Source organism: Morus notabilis, unplaced genomic scaffold (assembly GCF_000414095.1).
Source record: "Morus notabilis unplaced genomic scaffold, ASM41409v2 Scaffold485, whole genome shotgun sequence".
NCBI lineage: Eukaryota > Viridiplantae > Streptophyta > Magnoliopsida > Rosales > Moraceae > Morus > Morus notabilis.
Window position 1 is genome coordinate 362996 of NW_010364290.1, and position 24853 is coordinate 387848.

Sequence of the window (24853 nt, forward strand, 5' to 3'; positions counted from 1 at the left end):
AGGTGGTGCCTTTATTTATAGAAAAACAAATAAACCATCTCTTTTTAAAAAAAAAAATTAAAGCAAGAATATATCAGAAAACAGACCTTCTTCTCAGAATGGGAGCTGATCGTCCTTTGCTCATATATGAAAAAGCCAAGAACAACTAGTAATGCTGGTGGAACAGCCAAAAGACCTAATGCCCCCTGCAACAACAAAAAAGAAGGACGATCAATAATATGTTTATTTTAAAGACTCAGTTCTTGATTTTAAATTATAGTTATTGATTTTTACAGTATTTTTTTTTATAAATAATTTAAATTTTTAAAATTAAAATTATGAATCACGATTTAAATTTATAAATTAAACGTCTCATTATCAACGGTTGAACAGAAAATTTAAATTCGTCTTTTTGAAAAGGGTGAAAATAAAAAATAAAAAAAAGAAGAAAAATTATACAGTATAGTATGAATATAATTCCTCTCGAAAAGAAAATGCATTGGGAGTAAATGATCGTTTTTAGATTTTTTTAACAAATGCCAAAGTTTTGTAAAATTAGAAAAAATAAGATCATTATTGATTGGTCATAACTTATCACTGAAAATTACACAAAAATGATTATTTTCCTTTAAAAAAAAAGAAAAGAAAGTTTTGTCATTTACCATTTATTAAAAACAGTAGCAAAAAACGGTAATTTGTTTAATTTTTTAAAAGAAAAATAGAAGATACATTTTTCGAAAAGAAAAAAGAAAGGAAAGAAGTCAACCAATGAATTCTCCGAGAAATGAGAATTCAAATAAAACTGGGAACAGGATCTACATTAGTATTAGCAAGAGTTTGTTTACCTGGGGACCAAGATGATGAACGAAGAAGCCGCTAGAAGAGTAGCCGAGCAAAGCCCCGACGGAGGAGCAGAAGCCGCATAGGCTCTGCAAATCGGATGCCAAAGCGCGGATCTCGATGCTGTTCCTCGCGATGCACGCGTCGATCGTAACGTCCGCGATCGCCACCGCCGCCGAAAGCCCCATCAGGCACCCCACCGCCGCCGCCGCCGACATCCCCCCGTCCAGCGCCACCGCCACCGCCGAGAGCGCCCCGACGACGCCGGCGAGGACGAAATACGGACGCCGTCGGAACCCTCTGACCGGGAAAACGTCGGTGAGGAGTCCCCAAATGGGTTTCATGACCCAGGGGATGGTGTAGAGGCCTGAGTAGAGCTGGACGGCGGAGGGCTGGACTTTCTGGACGTCTTTCCAGTAGTAGTCGGAGACGACCTTGAAGAAGGAGCCGGAGAAGCCCTGGTTGAGGCCGTAGACGAGGACGACGCCGGCGACAAAGGTCGGGGAGAGCTGGGAAGACAGCATTTGGAGCCATCGGAAAGGTTCGAGAAAGATTCTGGTTATGAGGAGATGATTGGAATGGTGGTCGTCGGTTTTGTTTGGTTCGTCGGAGGGGTCCCCATCGGGTTCACCGACAAGATTGCGGGATTCGGTTGAATTCATTTCTGGGGTTTAAGGGAGGGGCATATGCATTAGATTTCGGTGGGAGTCGTGTTGATGGATGTATAAAATCAAAGCTTGACGACGTGTTCAATACAACAAGTTTGGAAGTTGGCAGGGGCAGACTTCTCTCCGACATCTTTTCAATTTTTTTAATTAAAAATTATTAAAATTTTTTTTTATAAAAAATATCATATTTTAACTCAAATTAAAAATTATTAGCTTAGCTGTTAAATCAAGAAGCATAGTCAGTACTACTCGAGTAAAATAAAAAAGTATATTGGTTTAGTTGAAATTATACGTGTGCACGTATGACATGACGTATAAATTTTTTTAAAAAAATAAAATAAAAAGAATGTGGGGTTGAATACAATGGTGAAGGAAAGATTATTCTGAAAAGAAAAAAAGTGTAAAATGGTGAGAGCTGAAAAATGAGTATGGATTTCAAGAAAGAAAGGGAATAGAAACAATAATCGAAAAAAATGAAAGAATTGAAAAAGAAAGGGCCAAGTAAAATAAATAAATAAATAAGAAGACGCGCGACTTTGTTTTCCTGGTGGCCATGTGCTCAGATCCATCTGTTTCTTCTTCTATATAAAAGTGCGCTGAAATTCAAGATTCACAGTGTTTGCTTTTTTGTTTGGTTTATTTATTCAGAAATGTCCATTGTTAGGCTACGAGCCCTTTAGTTCATAAATTAAAATCATGATATTATAATTATTTTTAATTTATATGTATTTTTTATGAGAGAAAATATTATAGTAAATTATGAATCATGATTCGAATCAGAGAACGAATCCTCCAACTAAACGGGCTCTACATATCAATTAAAAAAATGACATTAAACTTCAGATGAGGATGGAATGTCGTTCTGAATCGTAACAACAAAAGATTTTAAAAGACAACCAAACTCAGCTTAACGTAACGACAACAAACTTTACAGGATTAGCAAGTGTAGTTTCGAAAACGAAATCAAGCTTCACAACTGTAAGAGAACATGCTGTTTTCCCGTTGAAAGATAACTAATTTTTAACAACCTAGATGTCGTTTTTGATTAACGATATGAAGCTTTTGGAATCGTTTTGTGAATTCAAACAAGAAGATAATTTTAAACCACAATCGATAAGTCATTTCGAAGTTGAGAACAATCTTTACAGAAACAACGACATGCAGTTTTTTATTCAGCACACTTTCATTTTCACGTAACCAATAGGTCCTTGACGTTTCTCTCCTGAAAACGACAACAAAATCAACGTGGGTAAGACGAGTGTGGTGTTTGAATGAGAGAAAACTTACCAAATAATAGTTGTTTTTAAAATAAACCGACGTCAAGCTTTAACGACGAGGAACGCGTTTAGCAGTTCACAGCAACAAAATTTAGTGGAAACAAGACATGTTGTCGTCTTCAAAAACACTTCGTCACCCCATATATATCAAAAAGCGTGTCGTTTATCTTCCAAAACCACAACAAACTACAGAAGGACGACACATGTCTTTTCTTCAATCTATACAACATTTCAAAGCGAAATGTCGTTTATTATTATTATTTTTTGCTAGGTCGTTTATTTATTATAGAGCTTTCAAATAAAAGGAAGGAAAGGAAAGGCATTTTTCAATTTAAACAAGAAGAAAGTTTGAAACGGCAAACACGCCGTCGTTTCAAGCTTCAGCAAAAAGATCATGTTTCTTTTTCACCAAAATCATCAGTAGCAAGCCGTTTCTCTTACAATAGGACAACAAACTTCTCAAGTAAATCCTTTCAAAAAAAAAACTCTCAAGTAAATACGACATGTCGTTCAATGTTTTTAAAAGAATAATACAAACTTCCAAAAAGCAATACGACATGCCGTTCAATTTTCTTTTTTTTCCCCAAAAAAATGAGAATGATGTCTCCATTGAATTACCCTTTTACCCATAATGGTATCTATAAATTATAATTGACTACTCTTCGACCTTCGTGTATATGAGAGAAACATTTTATTTGCAAACATATAAATATCATTGATACTACAACATCTCTTCCCTACAAGAATTTAAAAAGAACCCAAAAAAGTAGTGGAAGGCCTTAAGCAGAGATTTATACACACTAAATAATAATTTCACTCCTCCAGAATACAGGGAAATCACGACCTGTGTGCGCTCATGCTGCAAGTAGCTTCTGTAAGTCCTTCTGCAATAATTTATACAGAAAAAAAATAAGAATAAAAATAAAGATTAGACGAGATACTTTAAACTGCTCCTACTGAGTTCTCCAAACGACACTTGTATTTGCCTTCAAAAGAAAATTCACAATATAAATGCTAAAACCTCAGTCGTTTCGCTCGTTCGAGTTGAGAATTTTATTCGAGTTGAGAATTCGATTCGAGGTGAGAATTCGAGTTAAAAAGTAAGCAAAAAATTAAGTTGTTATTCGAACTAGCGAAACGAACAGGTAAATTTCCACCCACCTAAGCTTGTTCCAAAAGTTAAGTATTCCAAATAGAAGGCAAATCGTACCTCAATTTGAAAAGGAGATGTTGTTGGTGGGTATCTCTCAACAACTTTACCATTTTTGTCCACCAAAAACTTCTCAAAGTTCCACTTGACTACATCACCTAAGAAACCTCCTGCACTTGATTTCAGAAACTGATAAACTGGGGCAGTGTTTGGTCCATTCACATCAACCTGTTGTACACATTTATTAGTCCTTGATTCAAACATCTAAACCAAACAATGTTATTGAGAGGATAAACAGTTGACAAACCTTATCAAATATCGGGAACTCGGCTTTGAACCTTGTACAAGCGAACTGCTTGATTTCCGGATTCGAGCCGGGTTCTTGACCCCCAAACTGATTGCAAGGGAAAGCTAGTATCTCAAATCCTACAATGATGTTGTCCAAAGATTATTAGAAATTTTCTGAATGATTTTCCTAAAATGACAAGTAGATTGTACATATCCCCATTTTCTCATTCCAGCTATAACAATGAAATTGCATAGCTCAAAGTTTAGGATAACAATATAACAAATTTCATGACAGAGAATCAAATTTTGAACTACTTTATAACTAATGAGGTGTAGCATTACCTTGAGTCTTGTACTTCTCATACAAGTGTGATAGCTCAGAGTAATTTGAAGGTGTCAAACCACTGACATTCAAAAAGAATTTGCTCAGTTAATTCACATAATATCAAACTTTCAAAGATAGAGGTTATTCTAATAAGTTATCTTGGTATTAATTAAAATGAAATAAAAACCTGGTTAAAAGCATAATTACAAAAGAAAAGAAAAACTCAGTCGTTAAGGAGGAAATACCATCTTGAAGCAACATTTACAATCAACAGCACCTTCCCCTTGAATTTACCAAGAGAAACATCTTTCCCATCAATATCCTGCATAGAAAATCACCACAAAATAAGTCCCATATAACAAGTAATGTTTATTTTTCTCTTATTCAAGTTTCATTTCGATTGAGTAACAAGTCGGTTTTTGCACCAATCCATACAAAACTAGGTTTCTCAATAAATTAAATCAAACAATAGAGTACAAAGGAACGAGCTTTTTCACCAAACAAATACCTTTACAGTGAAGTCATAGAGACTCTTCTCCGTAGCTGCTCTTGCGTAAATACCCGGAGAACGGGACTTTACGAAAAATCCAGGAAGAACAGATGATTGTAAAGAGAACCCATTACGGAAAAGGGCCGATTTGGAGGAGCCAAGTGGGGATTTGGTAAATGGGATCGAGAAAGCCATGGAAGGCCATAAAGTAGAAGAATTTCGGCTCCCTTTGGCCTGGAAAGAAAAAGTGGTAGAGAAAGGCACCGAAGCCATGGTTTTTTTTTTTTTTTTTTTTTTGGTTCGGTGGATTGGAAAATTCGGAACTGGGAATTTGGAATTGCAGAGTTTAAAGTGAACGCTATTCTAGAATCTAGCCTCCAGAGAGAGAGAGAAGGTTTCCTAGTGACGGGTGTCGTTACACGTGGTCTTTTTGTTTATCAAAAGCCACACGTTTAAACACAAAAATCAACTCTTGATCAATTTTATTATCCAAAAAAAAAAGAAGAAAAAACTCTCGATCAATTTTGAGAATCCTCCAAGAAAAACCCGAAGGGGGGGGAGTGATTGGAGGAACGTGTTTGCCAGTTTGTCTCAATCACTGTTGTGAGTTTGATAAAAGCGGAGCCACATTTTTATTTTATTTTTTTATTATTATTTTTTTACAAACATATATCCTAAAACTGAAGCGGATAAGGTTGTAACATCGGAGAAAATTCTCAAGGCTGATAGATCAATGGAGAGCTGTGGAGTTTTTTTGGGGTGATGTGGTGGTGGAGATAGAAAAGGAAAACGGACTCATATGTCGCGGTGACAAGGGGGCCCCACCACACGACCAAATAGGGAAGGCCTATTACAAGACAAAATTTACGTCGCATGCAACGACAACGGACTATACGCGTTTTGCTTGAAAATATCCAATTAGAGTCACAATAAGAGGAAGCCCTAGGATAGGATGCTATATTACGTGTTTTTAAATGTTATTATATCCAATTAAAGTCACAATAAGATAAAATCATGCGTAATAGACGAATCTTAATAAAGATATATCTGTTTAAAAAAAATAATTGTACAAAATGTCTACATTAAAATCCTTGATCTAAAAGGTAATATACTTTTTTTTTTTTTTTCACACCACTCCATACCCTACCAGATAATACTTGTAAAGATATATGCTCCCTTTAATCTGGCTGAAATACATACTCCTCCTTAATCCTCATTTAGGTCATGCCCATTTTTTCCCTTTTTATATTTTAAATTTTAAACTAATAAATAACACGTGCGAACTCATTTAAAACGAGAAAAAGAAAAAATGACAAAAATAACAAAGATAAAAGCAGAAAAAAATCTAAATTAAAAGATAGGAAAAAACTCAAAAGAAAGAACAAAAAACGTTTTGCTGATGAGAGGGAAAAACACTTTGCAAAACGTTTCACACATTTCCTCTCATGTGCGGAACGTTTCGCCACTGTCCCTTTCATGTTAGGTAAGTATAGATGTATATAGATTAATTATAAGATATAAGATATCTTTTCTTTAAGTTACCCGTAACTAGCGCCCGAGTCAATAATGGGCAGAATCATCCACGGGATGACCATCGGTCGTCTGTGAGAATCCAATTTCACTCTAATGATTCACGCATCATTCATGAGAGTTGTTCATCCAAGTTTCTCAATTGATGACGTTTTATAAAGTTCGTATGTAAAATTCACAATATTGGATTCCATTTTCTCCAACCCTAAGAACGTGTTAAGAAACTAAAGCTAAAAAAAAACTGAACTCAATTTTCTACTTTTTTTTTCCCCGAAAATATGCAGGAATTCCAAGATAAAAAAATAAAAAAATAAAAAATCTATCTCAACTCTCATCTTTTATTCTTTTATACGCATTGCTCCAAATACACACACACACATATGTATACATATTTCTGTTCTGCTATCATCCCTGTAATAATCTTTTGAACATGTCAACAACTAAATTACTGGATTCTTACCTTCTTCAAAAGAAAAACAATACTGGATTCTTATTGTATTTGTCTATCTATTCCCCTTGATAATTTCTAATCAATTAAGACGACAAATATTATTTTGGCATACGGATAAAAGAAGACATGAAAGATATCAATGTCTAACAATATCTACGGCTCTTGAGGTCCAAATATTTTCCCTATGGATAATCTCTTGGTTTTGTCTTTAGCCAAGTAAAATCTCTCTCCTTTTCCCCAACTTCTTCTCCTCTAACTTACTGATGGATTTGGTCTTTTTTGAAATGGCTCTTGTAACGTGCAATTTCGCTTCCTTCTTACTCTCGCCCGACCAAAGAAGTTGGAACAAATTAATAAAGAAACAAGTACTCATGGGAAATGTACGGCAGGCAATTCAATCATACATAGACATGCTAGACAGCGGTTTCTTTGCTGATAATTTCACGTTTCCCATTCTTCTCAAAGCTTCTAACTTTTGTAGTGGGCTTCAACTCCATGGCCAGTCAATAAAATCTGGTTTTTCCGATCACGTTTACGTCCAAACCGCTCTCATAAAGGTGTACTCTGATTTCGGTCAAAACGACAATGCTCGTAAAGTGTTTGACAAAATGCCTCTGAAGGATTCGGTAGCCTGGAACTCGATGTTAGACGCGTATGCCTCCAATGGGCAAATGGGCGTTGCAATGGAACTGTTTGATGCAATGCCGGTTAAGGATGTTTCGTCTTACAATATCGTCGTGTCGGGTTTTGCGGGGGAGAGAAGAATTGAGTCTGCCAGAAAAGTGTTCGATGAAATGCCTGTGAGAGACGTCATCTCGTGGAACTCGATGATATTGGCCTGCGTCAATGCTGGGGATATAGTTGAAGCGCATGCATTGTTTGAGGAAGCACCATGGAGAAACGTCGTTACATGGAACACGATGATAACGGGCTGTGTGCATAATCAACTTTACACTGAGGCCGTTCATTTGTTCAATAAAATGAAGACTGGAAATGCCGACCCGGATTACCTAACAGTGACCACTGCTTTGTCTGCCTGCGCTCATTTAAGGTCACTTGAAGCAGGCGTGAAGGTAGACGTTTACGCGCGAAATCATGGGCAGGCCGCTAGTCCCCACGTAGTTACAGCTTTAATAGATATGTATGCGAAGTGTGGAAGCATACAGAACGCCTTAGAGGTGTTCTTCAAATCCCAGGTTAAGGATATTTACTGTTGGAATGCCATGATCTCCGGGCTGGCTCTTCATGGCCATGGAAATTCAGCTCTGAAGCTGTTCGATGAAATGAGAGAGAGCGGTGTGAAGCCAGATGACGTTACCTTTATTGGCCTGCTTAGTGCATGCAGTCATGCAGGCCTGGTACAAGAGGGGTGTCAGCTATTTGGTTCGATGGAAAGGGATTTCAAAATCAGCCCAAAGATAGAGCATTACGGGTGCATGGTTGATCTTTTGAGCCGAGCCAAACTTCTCAACAGGGCATTTCAATTTGTCGAAACTATGCCTTTTGAACCGGGGGAGTCCATATTGGGTGCTCTGCTTAGTGCTTGTGTGATTCATCAGGACCTTCACACTGGGGAGAAAGTGGTGAAGCTAATATGTAAAAAGGCTAACAATCGCTTGAGTGATGGAGAATATATGATGTTCTCTAACTTGTATGCGTCTTGCAGTCAATGGGAAGAGGCAAATAAATGGAGAAGCATGATGAATGATTCAGGCATTGTTAAGACTGCTGGTTGCAGCACAATAGAGGCTAATGAGAAGTTCCACAAGTTTTTGGCTGGGGAGGTTGGTTTTGAGTTTTGACCAAAAATAAGGATCTGTTTGGTAAAGTTTTCTAGAAGTTGCTTTTGGCTTCATGAGACTAAAAGTTGCTTCTACAAATATTTGGATGATATGTCATAAGTGCTTTGACTCTCTAGAAGAGCTTCCAATCAAAGCTATAAAATTTGACTCCTTAAAAAAACTTTTATGAATAAACTTTTTAACCTATTGGCGAACATAAATAAGACATTTATAAATTTCATTCCAATATTTTTATTGCGTATTAGAAATTGTAAAAATTATTTTGACTCATTTAAGCTCTTTTAGAATATGTTTCCAAACACTTATTGTAAAGTTACAACGTTTACTTCTCTTCTTTTACTGATTAAAATAAAAACAAAAGATATAGTAAACAGAATTTGAATTTGCATGTTACTGAATTTTTTAAAGTGAATCTCACTTTGTTGTCAGTCCTGAGAGACCCATTAATCATTGGCTTAAAGTGGCGAATTTCATGGGAAACTACATACTGCAATGCTCTTCTTACTGTCGACATATATCAACCTGATCTTTAGTAGTGTCTTTAGTGTACGTATCTTTACCTAACATGCCAGAACATTAATGGAATGTTTATTTCAAGAGTTTCTCTCTGGTTCTGAATTATGGTTCTTGATTCTCTACAATGTTTTTCTCTCACAAAAAATTTGAATTTTAAAATTCAAAATCATGAATCATAGTTCTGAACTTATAAACTAAACGTCTCATAAATTCAAGAACAATCTGGAACCTTACTATTTTGATGCCGGAAAATTATTTTTCTCTCACAAAAAATTTGAATTTTAAAATTCAAAATCATGAATCATAGTTTTGAACTTATAAACTAAACGTCCCATAAATTCAAGAACAATCTGGAACCTTACTATTTTGATGCCGGAAAATTTCCATTTACTGTTGTTTATGTCACACATATATTAGGAAAAATGAATAAGATGTACCATATGTTATTGAGCTTTGCAAAGGATACATTAAAAACAACTTTAATGTATTGGAATATTTACTTTTCTCTTAACCAATAAAGTATACCACATTGCCAAAACCACACGTTTCAAACGACAAAGAACCAAATTAAAAATAAAAAGGGTATGTGTTGCAATAGCTTGAAAGGAATTAGGTACATTGTCATTCTTTGTTGCATAATATATATATATACAGAGAAAGGAAAAAAAAAAAAAAAAAAAAAAAAAAAAAAAAAAAAAAAAAAAAGAAAGAAAGAAAGAAAAACCATTATCGCTGCCATCACGACAAATGAACAAAAGCTTTATGTATGTTCTCCATTACAACGTAGATAAAAAGTTTTGGTTACCAATACCAACAAAAAGTAAAGTGTGCCATTACAAGGGAACTTAATCTTTTTCAAGGAATTAGGTAGATGGTCATACTTTGCTGTATAATTTACGAACAGATAAAGGACAAGGGAAAAAGAAAAAGAAAAAAAAAGATTATGGTTATCATTACAAAAGAAGTTATGTTTGCCATTACATTACAAGTTGCATTAAAGCGTTGTGGTTATCCATTTAAAAGAAGAAAAAAAAAAAAAAAAAAAAAAAAAAATGTAACACTTCCAAAAAAAAAAAGTTATGTTCCCCAGCACTTCCAAAAAAAAAAAACAATTTGAGGGGATAAACAATTAATTAGACGTGTTCATGTAAATTATTCCACATTTTATATTTTGGTAAAATTTCCAAGGCAAATTAGAGCTACACTTCCCCAGCACAGTAGCAATAAACTATTTCACATTTAGCCAAAATAAAAATAATAAAAATAATAATGATGATAATAATACTACTAATACTAATAATAATAATCAAATTATGCACTTACTTTAAAGGGAAAAAATACTTTGAAAGATAAGCAGTATTTATGATTGTTTGCCAGTATATTCATGTTAATTATTCTTTACATATAATATTAAATTGATATATCAAATTAATAAATTGTTGGCTGGTTAATGCGAGCCCCTTGTTCAAAAGATTCCTATCACTTTTACACGTGATACGTATCAAAAGGCCCCTTTCTTTTATTGTTAGGATACTGTATATCGAACGCCTGATAATGATGTACAAAACATATACCGGGAAAATAGGAGATCTCCATTTTTTTATTTTTTTTTATTTTTTATTTGGTGGTATTTCTGTTGATGGAGCTGAGAGAGAAATACTACAGCAAAATGTGTTGTCTTGATCATACCCCATACAATACAACTACTTTGCACATCTTTATCTATTCGCTGTCTTGATTGCAATATATTTGACATTTTGGAGTGAATATAATGTAATTTTGTGCCTAGAATTGTGACACATTTTCTTTTAGTTGTTGGAATTTAGAGAAGGGCTATCATATCTGATATCAGGATATGAACTTTCCATTTGCATTGAATGATAGGGTTTGTCAATAATAATTGCTACCGACACATAATTTTTGATTGATTTCTTCAACTGTACTTTTATTATTAAATGCGTAGGTATACTTTTTTTAGGGTTTGTTTAGTTTGTTGATTCGAATTTTTAATTCGAGTTAGGATATGATTTTATGTGAGAATTTTTTACTGTCGCAAAAAAGTTAAATGTGATTGTTTCTGTGAGTTTTTTTATAGCAAAACTTGAATTTTAAACTCAAATCGGTGAAATGAACGAGCCATTAATATATCTAAAATTCTTAATAAATTGGAGATTCGGATCCACTTCCACTATGATGATTCATACCATGATTCATAGCTCGTTACAGTACCTTCTCTCATAAAAAACACACGTAAATAAAAAATAATTCTGAATCATAATTCTAAATCTATAAACTAAACATCTACTTAATTTCTCACCATTTATGCTCATGTCGACCATTTTTTTTAAATCAATGTGGAGAAAAAAATATATTTGTTCTTATTAAGATGATACCGTTTCTTTTACCATTAAAAAAAAAGTTATTTAGTTTTGGTCCCCTTTAATGACTAAAGAACATGCTTGATCAATAATAAAAAATAATAGTAATAAAAAACTTTGACTTGTGAAGTTTGTTGGTCGTTGAATTTATAATAAATAACTCTCTTGTCAGTTGTCAATGTATGTTTCTGAATATAAATTTAATCGAAGTCACACTAATATTAAGAAAACTATAAGATAGGTCATAAATAATAATATTTCAATTAGTTATTTATTCATATCCGATGAACTCTATCTCTTTTTCCCCAAAAAAAAAAAAAAAAAAAAAAAAAAAACTATCGACTGCCAATCCAAATGTTCTAAGGGTCTCAAAAATAAAAGCCTATGGCTGTAATGGGAAACAAAATTAGGCATTACTACGTGCAGGGATTACCATTGCCAAAAGTTTCAACATTTTGATATTGACGTGACAACAACCTTACGACTTGGACATCTATCTATATCTTTGTGAAGGGATAAATTTGATAAAGGGCGTGCAATATAAAATAATAAATAATAAATAATATATGTTCGTGCAAAGATCATTATATTTATTGGCAAGGTCTCTGGTCAGGCATTTGAAAAATACCTGATCAAAACGGCACTTATATATTTTTGTATAAAGTGTGTATATTTATAGTAAGTTGTGTATATTCACACGTAAGTTGTGTATATTTACATGACACTTGTATAATTGTGTAATCGTGTATATTAACATGTAAATCGTGTATATTTACATATAAATCATGTATGTTAAGTTATAAGAAATGACAATGTATATTAATCCTTAAAACATGTTTTTTTATAGCAATTAGTGAACACATAGCATGAAAATATATATATTGACTGATTTATTATATTTCATGTTAAATATACATGACTTTACATGTAAATATACATAATTTACGTATAAATATATATAATTTATACACAATTATACAAGTGCACGACAAGTGCCTGACCAGAGACAATTCGCATGTTTGCCTTATTGGGAAAAAAAAAAAAAAAAGAAAAGGTTGGCGTCGTGTGGATACCAAAAGCTCTAACGAAAGGCCAAGATAATATTGCTTAATGCTTAAGTCATTTTCTATACAACCCAAAAACCTTTTTATCGTTAAAATCAAAGCTAAACAATTACCCAACAGGATGTTCTTTTTTTTTTTTTTTTTTTTTTTTTTTGTCTCCTACTATTTTTTCCAATATATCATTTTTCTTTTTCCTTTTTCTGAAACCTCTAAAAGAATTTTCTCTCTCATTACCCTTTTTTTTTTTTTGGAATTTTCTTTCTTATTACATACTTGCAAGATTTTCTATCCAAAGAAAAGAAGTTTTTCCTTAATTATAAGGAGAATTTTGTTGATAGGGTAAACCTTGTGGATATAATCGTTGATCACCGAATTAAATTTATATACGTATTAATCGTCAGAATACATTAAAATCATATCATATTAAATAAAACATTACAAATTACAACTTAAAACTCACCATAAAAATATAAATACTATAAGTGAAATATTTTTGTCATCCCCTAAGGAAAAATTCTTATAATTATAATGCCAAAAATGACCACACACCATAAAGTAGGTTGGGTTGTGCATTTATTATTGTTAGAATATAAAATTATTATTAGTTCACCTCCTAATAACTTAAACTTAATATAGATTGGTAAACTAATATATGGTATTAGAGTAGAAGATCCCGAGTTTAAACTCTTACAAACACACTCTTTAACCCTATTTAAAATGTCCACGTGCTAGGCCGAACATATAAAATTATTTTTAGCTCACCTCTTAATAGCTTAAGTTTTTTAGATGGATTGGTAAACTAACAATTATGATCAGCTAAAAAAGAGAAAATAAGGCCCCGTTCATTTCACCGATTCGAGTTTTGCTACAGTAAAAAACTCTTAGAAATAGTCACATATAACTTTTTTGTTACAGTAAAAATCTCTCACATAAAGTCATATTTCAATTCGAATCAGTGAATTAAACCGGCCTTAAATCTATGGATATGAATACGAATATCAATAAACTGATCATATTGTGTATGACATACATTAGACAGTTGAATGAGAGCGTTGGTTCTATTGCTCACTGTATTGTTAGATGAGCTTCGATATTTGATTATTCAAATTAAATTGGTTTATTCAATATTATCAATCTATATAAGATTCTCAAATTAATCATATTTAAGAATAATAAGTTCTAAAAAAGAGAGAATAAGTTCTTGAAACAGATAATTACCAGAAAGTAACAAACAACTAACACAATGGCTTGAACAAACAAACATGATCAGAAAGTAACCGCAAAAAAAAAAAAGAGATGTAAATTTGAATATTCTGAATTTGAGTATTTGAAAAACCTTTTAATCAAACTTATCTATAAAAAAAAAAAAAAGAATACAAAAGATAAGGGAATGCCTCTCCGTATGTAATATTGTTCAACCTTTGGTTGGTACCAACATACCAACTAAACTGTGTTAAGCAAAAAAAAAAAAGCAAAACAAAAACAAAAACAAAAAAAACAAAAAAACAAAAAACAAAACAAAACGGTTCTTAACGTTAAAACTGGCAGGCAACGCTAGGCAACTTACAAGCCAAGGCCCAAGTTTAATTCTGCTCAATAAGAAAATTTTTACGAATTCCCCTCAACAATATCACTTGTGTCAATATATCATGTGAATTTTGAAACGTACTTAATATGTTTTTTAAATTTGAAATTCACCCAAAACGTATTTTTTTACATACACTTCCACGCACGGAACACACAAGAAGGTTAAATTTGTCCTTTTATTTTTAGTAGTCCAATTGAATTTGGATTTGTTCTTCACATTTCTCCCATGTTCTCATACTTTTAAGTAAAACATACTTTTAAGTAAAACATACTTTTAAGCAACTACACTAAAGAGAAAATATATCTAAGATTTACTGCGAAACAAATTTATTTTAAGTGAATGCTGTTGCACCTAAGCTTAAAACAAGTAACAACTTCGCAATTCCGTCTAAAACATAAAACATAAATGTTCTTTTGGAGTGTAATTTGAGTGTAGTTTTTGAGTTGAATTTGAGTTATAACTTGAGTTGAAGTTGTAACTTGAATAAAGTTGAGTAAAATTGAATAAAGTTAAAACTTAAAAGAACATGAACTTGAATAAAGTTAGAATTTGAGTTGTCTTTTTTTGAGTTTTTTGGATAAAAGAACATGCCCAAGTTTCAAAGTTTTGGGAGAGGGGCGGGGGATAAATCGAAAAAAGTATTATAAATCATGGGGTGTAATATATACTTTTTAAAGTTTAAGAGACATGTTAGTATATGTGACATAGTTTAAAGGGAACTCATAAATTATCTTTTCTCCAAGCGACCCAACTCCTATTATAATTTTTTTATTGGGGAAAATGAATTTCAAATCACAAATACAAACATAAATGACCCTAAAACATAAGGATTCTTGACTCCGAAAATTAATCTGATATCCCAATAAATTATAATGAAATGCTGAAGGGGCAAAAACATACATTGAGTTTCTGAATTGGAAAACTAATAGGCACACTTAATATCGAGCACACACAATGCTCTTTTAACAAGACCACTGTAGTCGCTAACATCAAGGAACTTATATCACTAAAGCCACCTATAACACTATAGAAACAAATCTATTGGACTAAACATGCAACCTACGATGAAGAGTGGAGAGACCACCATCATTATCACACTACAAAACAACAGACATTGTGAAAACACACAAGCACACAAGCGGCAGGTATCAATATCGTTTTTATTTGATGAAAACAAAAGGAAGGTCTCAAACCATGGAACAAAGCTTTTGATGACAAGACAACTTTCGAGTCTAAATGGGACATATCGAGCATCATTGGAGGAAAAGGAAAATGCCTCGAGGCTTGAGCGAACCGCCAAACCATCAGCGTGTGGGGAGCACAAGACCTCATCGCCACCTCCAGAACCATGCTCCCCACCAAAACCAAATCAATGCAAAGAGGACAAAAACCTCCAAGTTATAGGCCCACCTGTGCTCCGAAATGCCCTCAAATGGCGGTCGAAGTGGCAATCTCCACCCCCCACGCATAACAACTCTGAAACCAGCTCCATCTCAAACTTAAACTCTTTAGACTCTTCCTTAACCACCACCATTAGTCGATCATCAGGGCGCCCAAAGACCTACCTATTAGGGTTGAAATGTGGTGACCTACCCATAAGTGGTAACAAACTCTAACCCTCCCATACGAACTTGTCGAGGGGTGCGCAATAAAAAGAGAAAAAAAGAAGGAAAAAAAAGTCACAAACACTTTTATTATGGGCCTATTTAGTTCGTTGATTTGAGTTTTGACTTACTCATGAGTGGCAACAAACTCTGACCCTCTCATACAAACTTGTCGAGGGGTGCGCAATAAAAAGAGGAAAAAAGAAGGAAAAAAGTCACAAACACCTTTATTATGGGCCCGTTTAGTTCGTTGATTTGAGTTTTTAATTCGAGTTGAGATGTAACTTTATGTGAGAGCTTTTTACTGTAGTAAAAAAGTTAGATGTGACTGTTTCTGAGAATTTTTTACTATAGCAAAACTAAAATTTTAAACTTAAATCGGTAAAATGAACGGAACCTATATTTTTGAATAGACAAATACTCTTATTATAAAGTTAAACTTACACGTAAATTTACGAGAATAAAGTTAACATTTAATAATAGTTTTAAATATATTTTTAAAATTAATAAAAAAATCTAGTGGTATTAATTTTCTTTATTTGTAAAATATTCCAAGTTTTTGTTCGTTATATTTCAACGCCACTAGTAAAATTTTACTATAATGTCTAAAAGTCTAATCATACAAATAGTCTTGATATGAATGGACGATAAAAAATTAAAAACTCGTCCAAGTCTAAAATTGAATATTAAATAGCAAGTATTCGTAATAATAATAATAATAATATAATAATGAATAAATAATAAAGAAATAAAAAAGAGAATAATCAATCAACGTTGAAAAATAAAAATAAAGAAGAAGATTTATAGAAGAGTGGAAAGTGTATACGTGGGAGCGAGAGAGCGGCTTGAAAAATGGTCTCAAAAGTCCAACAGTCGCCGGAATTTCTCAACCCTTAAGCAAGCAGTTAGCCTGATCTAATTTCAGTCTTCCAAAAAGTCGTCTCTCTCTCTCTCTCTCGATATATATATATATATATATATCTGTCTCGTTCCTTACAGATTCCGTGAAAAATATATTCCGGGTCTTCGCTAAACCCGAAAAATACTCGATTTCCAATCCCAAAACCATAACCACCGAAGTTTCTCTTCTCTGGGTTCTGATCTTCACCTCTCTTCGGACGGCCCAACCTGGGATGTAAGTGCTCCTCAAATCGATCCTTTGAAATTTTGTATCATTTCTTTGATTTCTCATTTTTGTTTGCTTCTTTGTTTTTCTTTTGTTTTTGTAATTGTATCGATTATGTAGTTCGTGTCACTTTGAAAATCGAATTTAGCATGTGTGTTTCCCCGAATTTGTATTTGTTAACTTGATATTGATGATTGTTGTGTTTGAATTTGATTAGTTTCATTTGGATCAAGGTTTCGCTCAATTAATTCTTGTGAACTTTTAGCTGATCCCGTTGAATATTTTCCACCTTTTGGATATAAACTATAAAGCTTGTTTCTTTCTTATTTTTAATTATTTGTTTTGTTTTTTTTTTTTTTTTTTGGCTCGATCTGTTCAATACTTTTTTCAGTTTGAATTTCGGTTGTTGAAAGCATAGAAAGTGTGAATTTACGTTATTTGCTGAACAGAAATCGTGGGATTAATGTTTCTGATTGATATTTTTATTGCGTTTATATAGAAAATGGGTATATATCTCAGCAGTCCAAAAACTGAAAAGTTCTCTGAAGATGGTGGCAATGATCGTCTAAGATACGGTTTATCATCCATGCAAGGGTGGCGCGCAGCCATGGAAGATGCTGTGAGTAATTTAGTTGAAATCTCTCCTTTCTGAACTAGAGACTATGGGGTGAAAATGGTTTTTTTTTTTTTTTTTTTTTTTTTTTGTGTTTTATTTAGAGTATAGAATTAAGCTCTGCTTTTTTTTTTTTTTTTTTCTATCTACAATTCGCTCCTCCCTCATGTTACTTATCCACGTCTCATTAGTGGTCCCTCAGGACTGTGGGAGGTAGTTTTAAAAGTTAATTGATCAACAAGCTCTTTTTTTTTGTGATATTCATTTAACTTATCATTTCTCTTTATCATGCTTGGTTACTGCTTTTATTTCTTTTGTTTAGCATGCCACATATCCTGATCTGGATGCATCTACTTCGTTCTTTGGTGTTTATGATGGCCATGGAGGTAAGAGTTAAAATATTAGAATTTTGGATATTCCAATCGTTGCCAGATTACCATTTATTATCAGTGTAAGGAAAAGCTGTTTTGCCATACATTGTTGGATGACCTCTTGAGACAGTAGTTTCATGATGGCAGTACACAAGATTGCTAATAATTAGACGCCATACTCCTTTGTTACCGATAGCAATAAAATTGAAGAAAATAACAAACAAGTATACGCAATCTTTATAGTAGTTCACTCACCCTTAATATGAGAGCTACATTCACTTTCAGTCTGCACAAAGTTTCATCATCGCGAAGAAGAATATTACAAGAGAAATCACATACCTTACTCCTCTCGGACTCTCCTTGCTCATCTCTCTGACCTTAATCCCAAAATTGGAGCCCCCAATATATGTAAAACTAGGGCAATTGAAAATACAAATGTGAAAATTCCATAGTACCCTAAGTAAAATTTTTGTCTACCCACATGCTGACTCTACATCAAGGCGACAATTAGGTTCACAGACTTAACAACCATAAAGCCTAGAATGATTGTCGCACGGTCTAGAAAAATTCCGGCCAAACATTTTATTATCTGAGCCAAATTCTTCAATTTTCCCTATCCCCCCCAGCACCTTTGGAACTGCATCACCTCACTTATCTTTGCTAGCTTTCTAATGCATGTGAAAATCAATAGCCTTTCTTCAAATGATGCTGATGGGACTTGGGGAAAAGTTGATGACATTTATCTCAAGTATTCCTTTTGATTTTAAAGGAATATAGTAGTTGTTTTCATGTGCTGTTTCTTTTCTGAAGGCAGCCCTCTCTTCGCTGCCCCTCCTTTTTCCCTCTCAAGGCGTATTCCTAAATAGCTCACGGCATTCTGAACAGAAAGTCCCTTCCGCATGTCATGGAACCAACAGTGTATATATATATATTAAATATGTTATCAACAGCCTTTTCTTTTGATACACTATTTATTCAAGTCCTTTAACTTTTCAGGTAAGGTGGTTGCAAAGTTCTGTGCTAAGTTTCTTCACCAGCAGGTGCTGAAGAATCAAGCATATGCGGCTGGAGATATAGGAACTTCCGTTCAAAAAGCTTTTTTCAGGTCAGTGTTAATAGTACAGAATTTTTTTTTTTTTACTTCCCTTTGCAGCTCTTCTAATTTATTGAGGTGGTTACGAAAGTAAGCATATGCTATATGCGTCTAGGAGTATGTGTCACTAGCCGCGTTGTATATGCCAAATTCGCAAAAATACATGTGTGCTTCTTGTTTTTCAAGAATCTTTGGGCCCGTTTAGAAGGTATACTCAAATCATGATTTTTTATTCTAACGTTTGAAATTTAAAATTTATGTGAGAGGAAAACACTTTAGCAGATCAATGATTTGATTTTGAGTATATGATACAGACTGGCCCTTTGAGTTTAGTAAAAAGGACGTTGATGTTTTAATTAAAAGGTGAACAATCTTATAGAGAGTAACTTTTACCATTGGCAGATTGACGACTTGTCTCAAGGAGGTCAATTTTCCCTGTGGTCTCCAAAAAGGTTTCCAATAAGCCTCAGAGTTCTGATTATCTTTTGGAAAATTCAGATACTGAATAACCTCCTACACTTCCAAAATTGTCATATTGTGTCTTTTCCCCCAATCCTCTTTTCCTAAGAGAGTGGAAAATACTTTTAAATAATTTTTTATCTTCTTCACTCTCATTTTAAACTAATGACTATATGCTCTTTATGATTACCAAATATTTGTCTAAGATAGGTAGTATTAACATAGTAACTTATACTTCCATTCACTTGCTAATTGTAAAACCAAACCCCCTCCCTTTTTTTTTTTGGTGTCAAAATACAAACAAAATATTATATATATATATATATATTTTCCCTATAAGCTTGTCACATGTTGGTCCTCTGCTAAAACTATATAAATGCTGGTTATGCAGAATGGATGAAATGATGCGAGGGCAAAGGGGATGGAGGGAGTTAGCTGTTTTGGGAGATAAAATAAATAGGTTCACTGGCATGATAGAAGGGTTGATCTGGTCTCCGAGGAGCAGTGATAGTAATGAACAAGCAGACGACTGGGCCTTTGAGGAGGTAGTTCCTAAAAGCCAACATATTTTGCAAGTTGTTGTCTTTATGAAGGACGGTGTTCTTTTGATCCATTTTTTCATTATCTAATGGAATTCCCATTAATGATCTTAATGTTACTTTGACAAACTACACAATAGAGTAATCCACTCTTTTAAAAACTCGCATTTTCTTATGAAATTCACTAACACATCACTTGCGGCATGTTGTTGGACTTATGATCCCCAGAGTTTGGCAGACAATTCGTATAGCAAAAAATTTACCCGATTGGACATCTGTGTTCTGCATATGCATAGTGTATCATTCTTCATCTTAATTTGAAGTTCTAAATTATTCAATTCCTTTGATTTAAGCTATTCTGAGCATGTTATGATAGACATATCACGAGCCATCTCCTTAACTATCTAGACATATCATGAGCCATCTCCTTAACTATCTTTTGTTGTGATTACCTTAGTACACCCGATGGTGATTTTAGTCCTTCTGTGCGTGGAGAAATTCAGAAACAAGCCTTAACTTGGATGAGAATAGATGCATTAGGTCATAGTTAATACATGTGGTGCCCTACTTTTCTCAAATTTGACATTTTCCTTTTAAAAGTACGTAATTGAGAAATTATCATCGTGAGCAGGGGCCTCATTCTGATTTCAGTGGTCCAACTTCTGGGAGCACAGCCTGTGTTGCTATTGTAAGGAACAAGCAACTTGTTGTTGCAAATGCTGGTGATTCTCGTTGTGTCATATCCAGAAAGGGGCAGGTACTATTTCTGTGGTCTTAAAAGCACCTCATTTCTTCCATATTTGTTTTTGAATGGATAAAATGCATCATGTTTTGAGTGCATTACTATATGGTTCTGATTTAGCTCGAGTTTTTGCATTGTCTTAACTCTCAAGCACCTTTGCACGATTGAGCATATGCTTTATTCTGCCGAATATCGTCTTCTGTTTCTTACTCTGGCTTTTCTTTGTCAGGCATACAATCTGTCTAGAGATCACAAACCCGATCTTGAGGTTGAGAAGGAAAGGATTTTAAAAGCTGGTGGTTTCATTCATGCAGGACGTGTTAATGGAAGTTTAAATCTTGCAAGAGCTATAGGTAAATTACCTGGACACCACTGGGAAAATACATTTTACTTTTTTTTTTTTTTTCCTAATTGAGTGGAACATCAATTTTTTTGGTCGGGCTTCTCTTGTTAATTTCATGGTATGATTTTGTTTATGCACTGTAGGGGACATGGAATTCAAGCAGAACAAGTTTTTGCCTGCTGAAAAGCAAATTGTAACTGCCAATCCAGATATAAACATTGTAAGTAAATAAATGTCCACGGTTTGACAAAATCATGGATTCATGTTTAATAATTCTTCCCTCTTTTTTTTTTGTTTGTTCTGAATTAGGTTGAGCTCTGTGACGATGATGAATTTCTGGTGCTAGCATGCGATGGTGTCTGGTATGTATCTTATGCTTTTCTATGAGAAAGTTTGTTAAATTTGTTCCTGAGGTTTTTTTTTTTTTTTGGATGAGTAGTTTTCTATGTGGTCTATACCTATATAAGCGTGTCATAACATTGTGATCTCTTTCTCGCTTTTCATTGTTTATTAATGGTTCTAAGCACTTGGTAGGATATAATTTATGTTGAAAAGTATTATGAACGATGATGATTGATGTTTTCGTTAATTGCAGGGATTGCATGTCAAGCCAACAACTTGTTGATTTTATACATGAACAGCTACACTCTGTAAGTTCATCCTTTAATTCTTTTTTTCTTCTCAAACATGATAAACAAGTTCGGCTGTTATTTCCTCCTCTTTACACGAAGCCGAGATAACTAAATCTGATTTGTTGATTGTAGTCTTTTTCTGAGAGTAGCTTTGGGAGGACGATAATTTTTTTTTTTGTCTACTGTCTGACTGTTGTCGTTTTCTAGTGTATTGTCGTTTTATATATTGTGGTTTCTTTCATTGCCGTCTATCCTTGCCTTCTGTTGTCGTTCTAAATGTGTCTGTCGTTATTCTTCTGTTGTCGTTTTTAAGTGTTGCTGTCGTTTACCATTTAGTTCTCGTCTTTTGTATACTGTCGTTTTCCACTTCTGTTGCCTGTCGTTTTCTTTTGTTGTGGCTTTTTATATCTTTTTCTTGCGGTTTTTGTTAATTATTTTTAGTCGTTTTTTTTTTCTGCTCTTAACTTCCTTTTTGTTGTCGTTTTTTAATTGCTTGTGATGTTTTAGATGTCCCCTAATCTTTACTTTACTTGGGTCGTCGTTTCATTTACTGTGATTTTCATTTTCTCTTTTCTTGTCGTTTTAAAGTGTGTCTCTCGTTTGTTCTTTTATTGTCGTTCCAATGCTTTCTATTCGTTTCTCTGATGGCCTCCGACGCTTTTCTTTGACATTTACCTACTGCACAACAGTGGGCAGTAGCACTGCTCGTCCAGTATGGGTTAACTTATGGACCTCCTAGTTTCTCTCTTGTAGTGCTAGGGACCAGCAGTATTGGGTATCGAAATATCTGATTCACTAGTGAACCTTGCACTTTTCTCTCGTACCTGGCACCACTAATGATTGGTTCTTTCGACGCCTGACATTAGTAAATCATGCAGGAAAACAAGCTCTCTGCGGTGTGTGAGCGAGTTCTTGACAGGTGCTTGGCACCGTCAACAGCTGGCGGTGAGGGGTGCGACAACATGACCATGATCTTGGTGCAGTTCAAGAAACCTATGCAGCCAACTGCAGATGAGCAGCAATCCTCACCGTCCACTGAGTCGAAACCTGCTGGGGACTCTGAATCAAGCTAGTTGCTGCACTCTACCCACAAAGATCACATCCTTCAAACACAAATATCCCTGGTTAAACAAGATTACGACTACTCTCAACTCCCACTTATTGTCGTTTCTCGGTTCTTTAATTGTAGATGGTGCAACATGAAAAGGGTGGATTAGCTATTAGGGGGGAGAGATTCGTTTTTGTGCTCATTGTGTGTTAGTTTTGGAAGTAGTACTACAACATCACAACTTGAGTTTTTGTACAGATGATTTTAACCCATAAGGTCTTTGAACAGAGCTTGTGCAGAAAAATTCATCAAAAGTTTCCTCCATTCATCTCCTAGCCATGTGTTTTACCTCTATGTCGCTAAGAGTACTGCACTAAGGTTTGGGTAGTTCTTCTAATGTTGAAATTCGTAAAATAACGGACTAGCAAAAAAAAAAAAAAAAAAGAAATCGTAAAATAAAGAAAATTTAGGATATATAAATTTAATAGGGAGGAACATGGAAACTACAATACTGAAACAAATATCTCATTCCTCTAAATAGTAGATTAGTAGATAGATGTGATTTCACAGGTCAGTTCCAAATGCGAGAGAGAAAAAAATAATAACCAACAAAAGAGCAATGTACGTGTACGTTACTTTGTTCGCAGCCATATTTTGAACAAGTGAGCAAAAAATTACATATTAAGTTGGTCCTGGATAAAATTGACGAGTTCTTGTCCGCTTTTAAAAGCTTGAGCAAGTTTTTGCACTACTTGGTCCATCAATTATCCGTTCACTTTTGTTTTGTGTTTTGTAGTGTTTGTTTTTGTTTTTGTCTTTTAAAGTCCCGGATTTAAATTTTTAATTTGAGCTGAGATGTGATATTTTTTAAGAGCTTTTAACTGTAACAGAAAAAATTAGATGTGATATTTTTTGAGAGTTTTTAAGTGTAAAAACTCAAATCGGTGAAATGAACGAAGCCTAAATTTTTACGCTAATATAAATTAAGTCCAATAGCAATTATAAAGTCACATTATTCATCGTTTAGACTTTTCTTTTTGTGGTTTGAGAAATTCAAAATGACAAAAAGTTGATTTCAAAAAGTTAGAATAAAGTTTATAAAATCTAAATTCTCATAGTTTCAGTGTCTTCTTAGAACAGTTTTTATTTTTATTTTTTATTTACTGAAGTCATATTGACTTTCGCTAGAAGCTGTGAAGCGTAAAAACAGTTCTTGAACTATTTCCATTTTTTGAACTTAGGAAGTTAAAAAGCAACTTACCATATCTGAATACCAACCCTTCAAAAATGGTAATCTTCACCCGGTAACACGTTCCTAAAGGTCTTCTGGATATTTTAATTATAGTGTTTTTGCATGGCAAAAGAAAGAAAGGCAATTGTCATCCTTGTTTGGAAGCAATTTCTAGAAGGTCAGAGAATTACCATCGTCTTGTAGTTAATTATTACAGAGGAAAGACATTATATGATGGCATTGGTAAACAACAAGAACAAGGGCATTAACTTCAAATTTTACCAATGATCTGTACCTCACCAATTCCTTAGCTTTACTTTAATGACATAGGCACTACCTGTCCCTACTACCACAAACAAACGTAACAACAATTTCTAGCCACCAATACTAGGCTCCCCCCAATCGCACAACCTAAATTCTAATAATCCTTTTTTTTTTTTTTTTTTTTTTTTTTTTTTTAAAAAATATAAATTAGAAAGAAGAAAGTCAGAGAGATAGACGAGAGAGAGAGAGGGAAAGATGATTTTCTTTGTTTTTTTTTATTATTTTTTATATTTTCAAAGAGTATAAGCGTAATTGCACTTTTAATTCTCACTAAATAAGTGACATGTGCAATTTCTATCACTCATTGTAACAGAAGGGGAAAACTTGTTAACGGAATAAAGTTTGAGGGGAGCGGATATTACGTTTTAAAATTTGAGAGACA

General features: G+C 33.9%; 4 protein-coding genes across 4 annotated transcripts in view; 2 read left to right on the forward strand and 2 right to left on the reverse strand.

Moving 5' to 3' along the window:
* Window positions 1-1603, reverse strand: part of LOC21408189 (probable folate-biopterin transporter 6) — a 3916-nt gene extending 2313 nt beyond the window's left edge. The window contains exons 1-2 of the mRNA XM_010106217.2: window positions 825-1603; window positions 87-185 (exon numbers count right to left, since the gene is read on the reverse strand). Of these exons, the coding sequence (XP_010104519.1) occupies window positions 87-185; window positions 825-1481 (756 nt within the window). The 5' untranslated portion in view covers window positions 1482-1603. The remainder of the gene's footprint in view (window positions 1-86; window positions 186-824) is intronic.
* A 1835-nt stretch (window positions 1604-3438) lies between these two features.
* Window positions 3439-5771, reverse strand: LOC21408190 (phospholipid hydroperoxide glutathione peroxidase 1, chloroplastic). Its single transcript, XM_010106218.2, has 6 exons — window positions 5036-5771; window positions 4773-4849; window positions 4545-4606; window positions 4222-4340; window positions 3975-4142; window positions 3439-3648 (listed from the first exon to the last, which is right to left on the reverse strand). The coding sequence occupies exons 1-6, from the start codon at window positions 5288-5290 to the stop codon at window positions 3619-3621; spliced, it is 711 nt and encodes a 236-aa protein (XP_010104520.1). The 5' UTR covers window positions 5291-5771; the 3' UTR covers window positions 3439-3618.
* Window positions 5772-7177: 1406 nt separating this feature from the next.
* On the forward strand, window positions 7178-8986 carry LOC21408191 (pentatricopeptide repeat-containing protein At3g29230). The gene has a single exon (XM_010106219.2). The coding sequence runs from the start codon at window positions 7262-7264 to the stop codon at window positions 8798-8800; it is 1539 nt and encodes a 512-aa protein (XP_010104521.2). The 5' UTR covers window positions 7178-7261; the 3' UTR covers window positions 8801-8986.
* Window positions 8987-16776: 7790 nt separating this feature from the next.
* Window positions 16777-23248, forward strand: LOC21408192 (probable protein phosphatase 2C 60). Its single transcript, XM_024170841.1, has 11 exons — window positions 16777-17085; window positions 17576-17695; window positions 18012-18075; window positions 19057-19165; window positions 20004-20157; window positions 20783-20908; window positions 21123-21246; window positions 21380-21456; window positions 21546-21598; window positions 21832-21886; window positions 22747-23248. The coding sequence occupies exons 2-11, from the start codon at window positions 17579-17581 to the stop codon at window positions 22939-22941; spliced, it is 1074 nt and encodes a 357-aa protein (XP_024026609.1). The 5' UTR covers window positions 16777-17085; window positions 17576-17578; the 3' UTR covers window positions 22942-23248.
* Window positions 23249-24853: the final 1605 nt, after the last annotated feature.

What these genes read in the sequence shown, in the direction of transcription:
- LOC21408191 (XM_010106219.2), top strand. Translation starts at nt 7,262, where the DNA reads ATGGATTTGGTCTTTTTTGAAATGGCTCTTGTAACGTGCAATTTCGCT.
- LOC21408192 (XM_024170841.1), top strand. Translation starts at nt 17,579, where the DNA reads ATGGGTATATATCTCAGCAGTCCAAAAACTGAAAAGTTCTCTGAAGAT. An exon ending in TCATATCCAGAAAGGGGCAG is followed by an intron (nt 20,909 to 21,122) that starts GTACTATTTCTG and finishes TTTCTTTGTCAG; the next exon opens with GCATACAATCTGTCTAGAGA. An exon ending in CCAATCCAGATATAAACATT is followed by an intron (nt 21,457 to 21,545) that starts GTAAGTAAATAA and finishes GTTCTGAATTAG; the next exon opens with GTTGAGCTCTGTGACGATGA.
- LOC21408190 (XM_010106218.2), bottom strand. Translation starts at nt 5,290, where the DNA reads ATGGCTTCGGTGCCTTTCTCTACCACTTTTTCTTTCCAGGCCAAAGGG. An exon ending in GTAAATGTTGCTTCAAGATG is followed by an intron (nt 4,607 to 4,772) that starts GTATTTCCTCCT and finishes TTTGAATGTCAG; the next exon opens with TGGTTTGACACCTTCAAATT. An exon ending in CATCTCCTTTTCAAATTGAG is followed by an intron (nt 3,649 to 3,974) that starts GTACGATTTGCC and finishes AAATTATTGCAG; the next exon opens with AAGGACTTACAGAAGCTACT.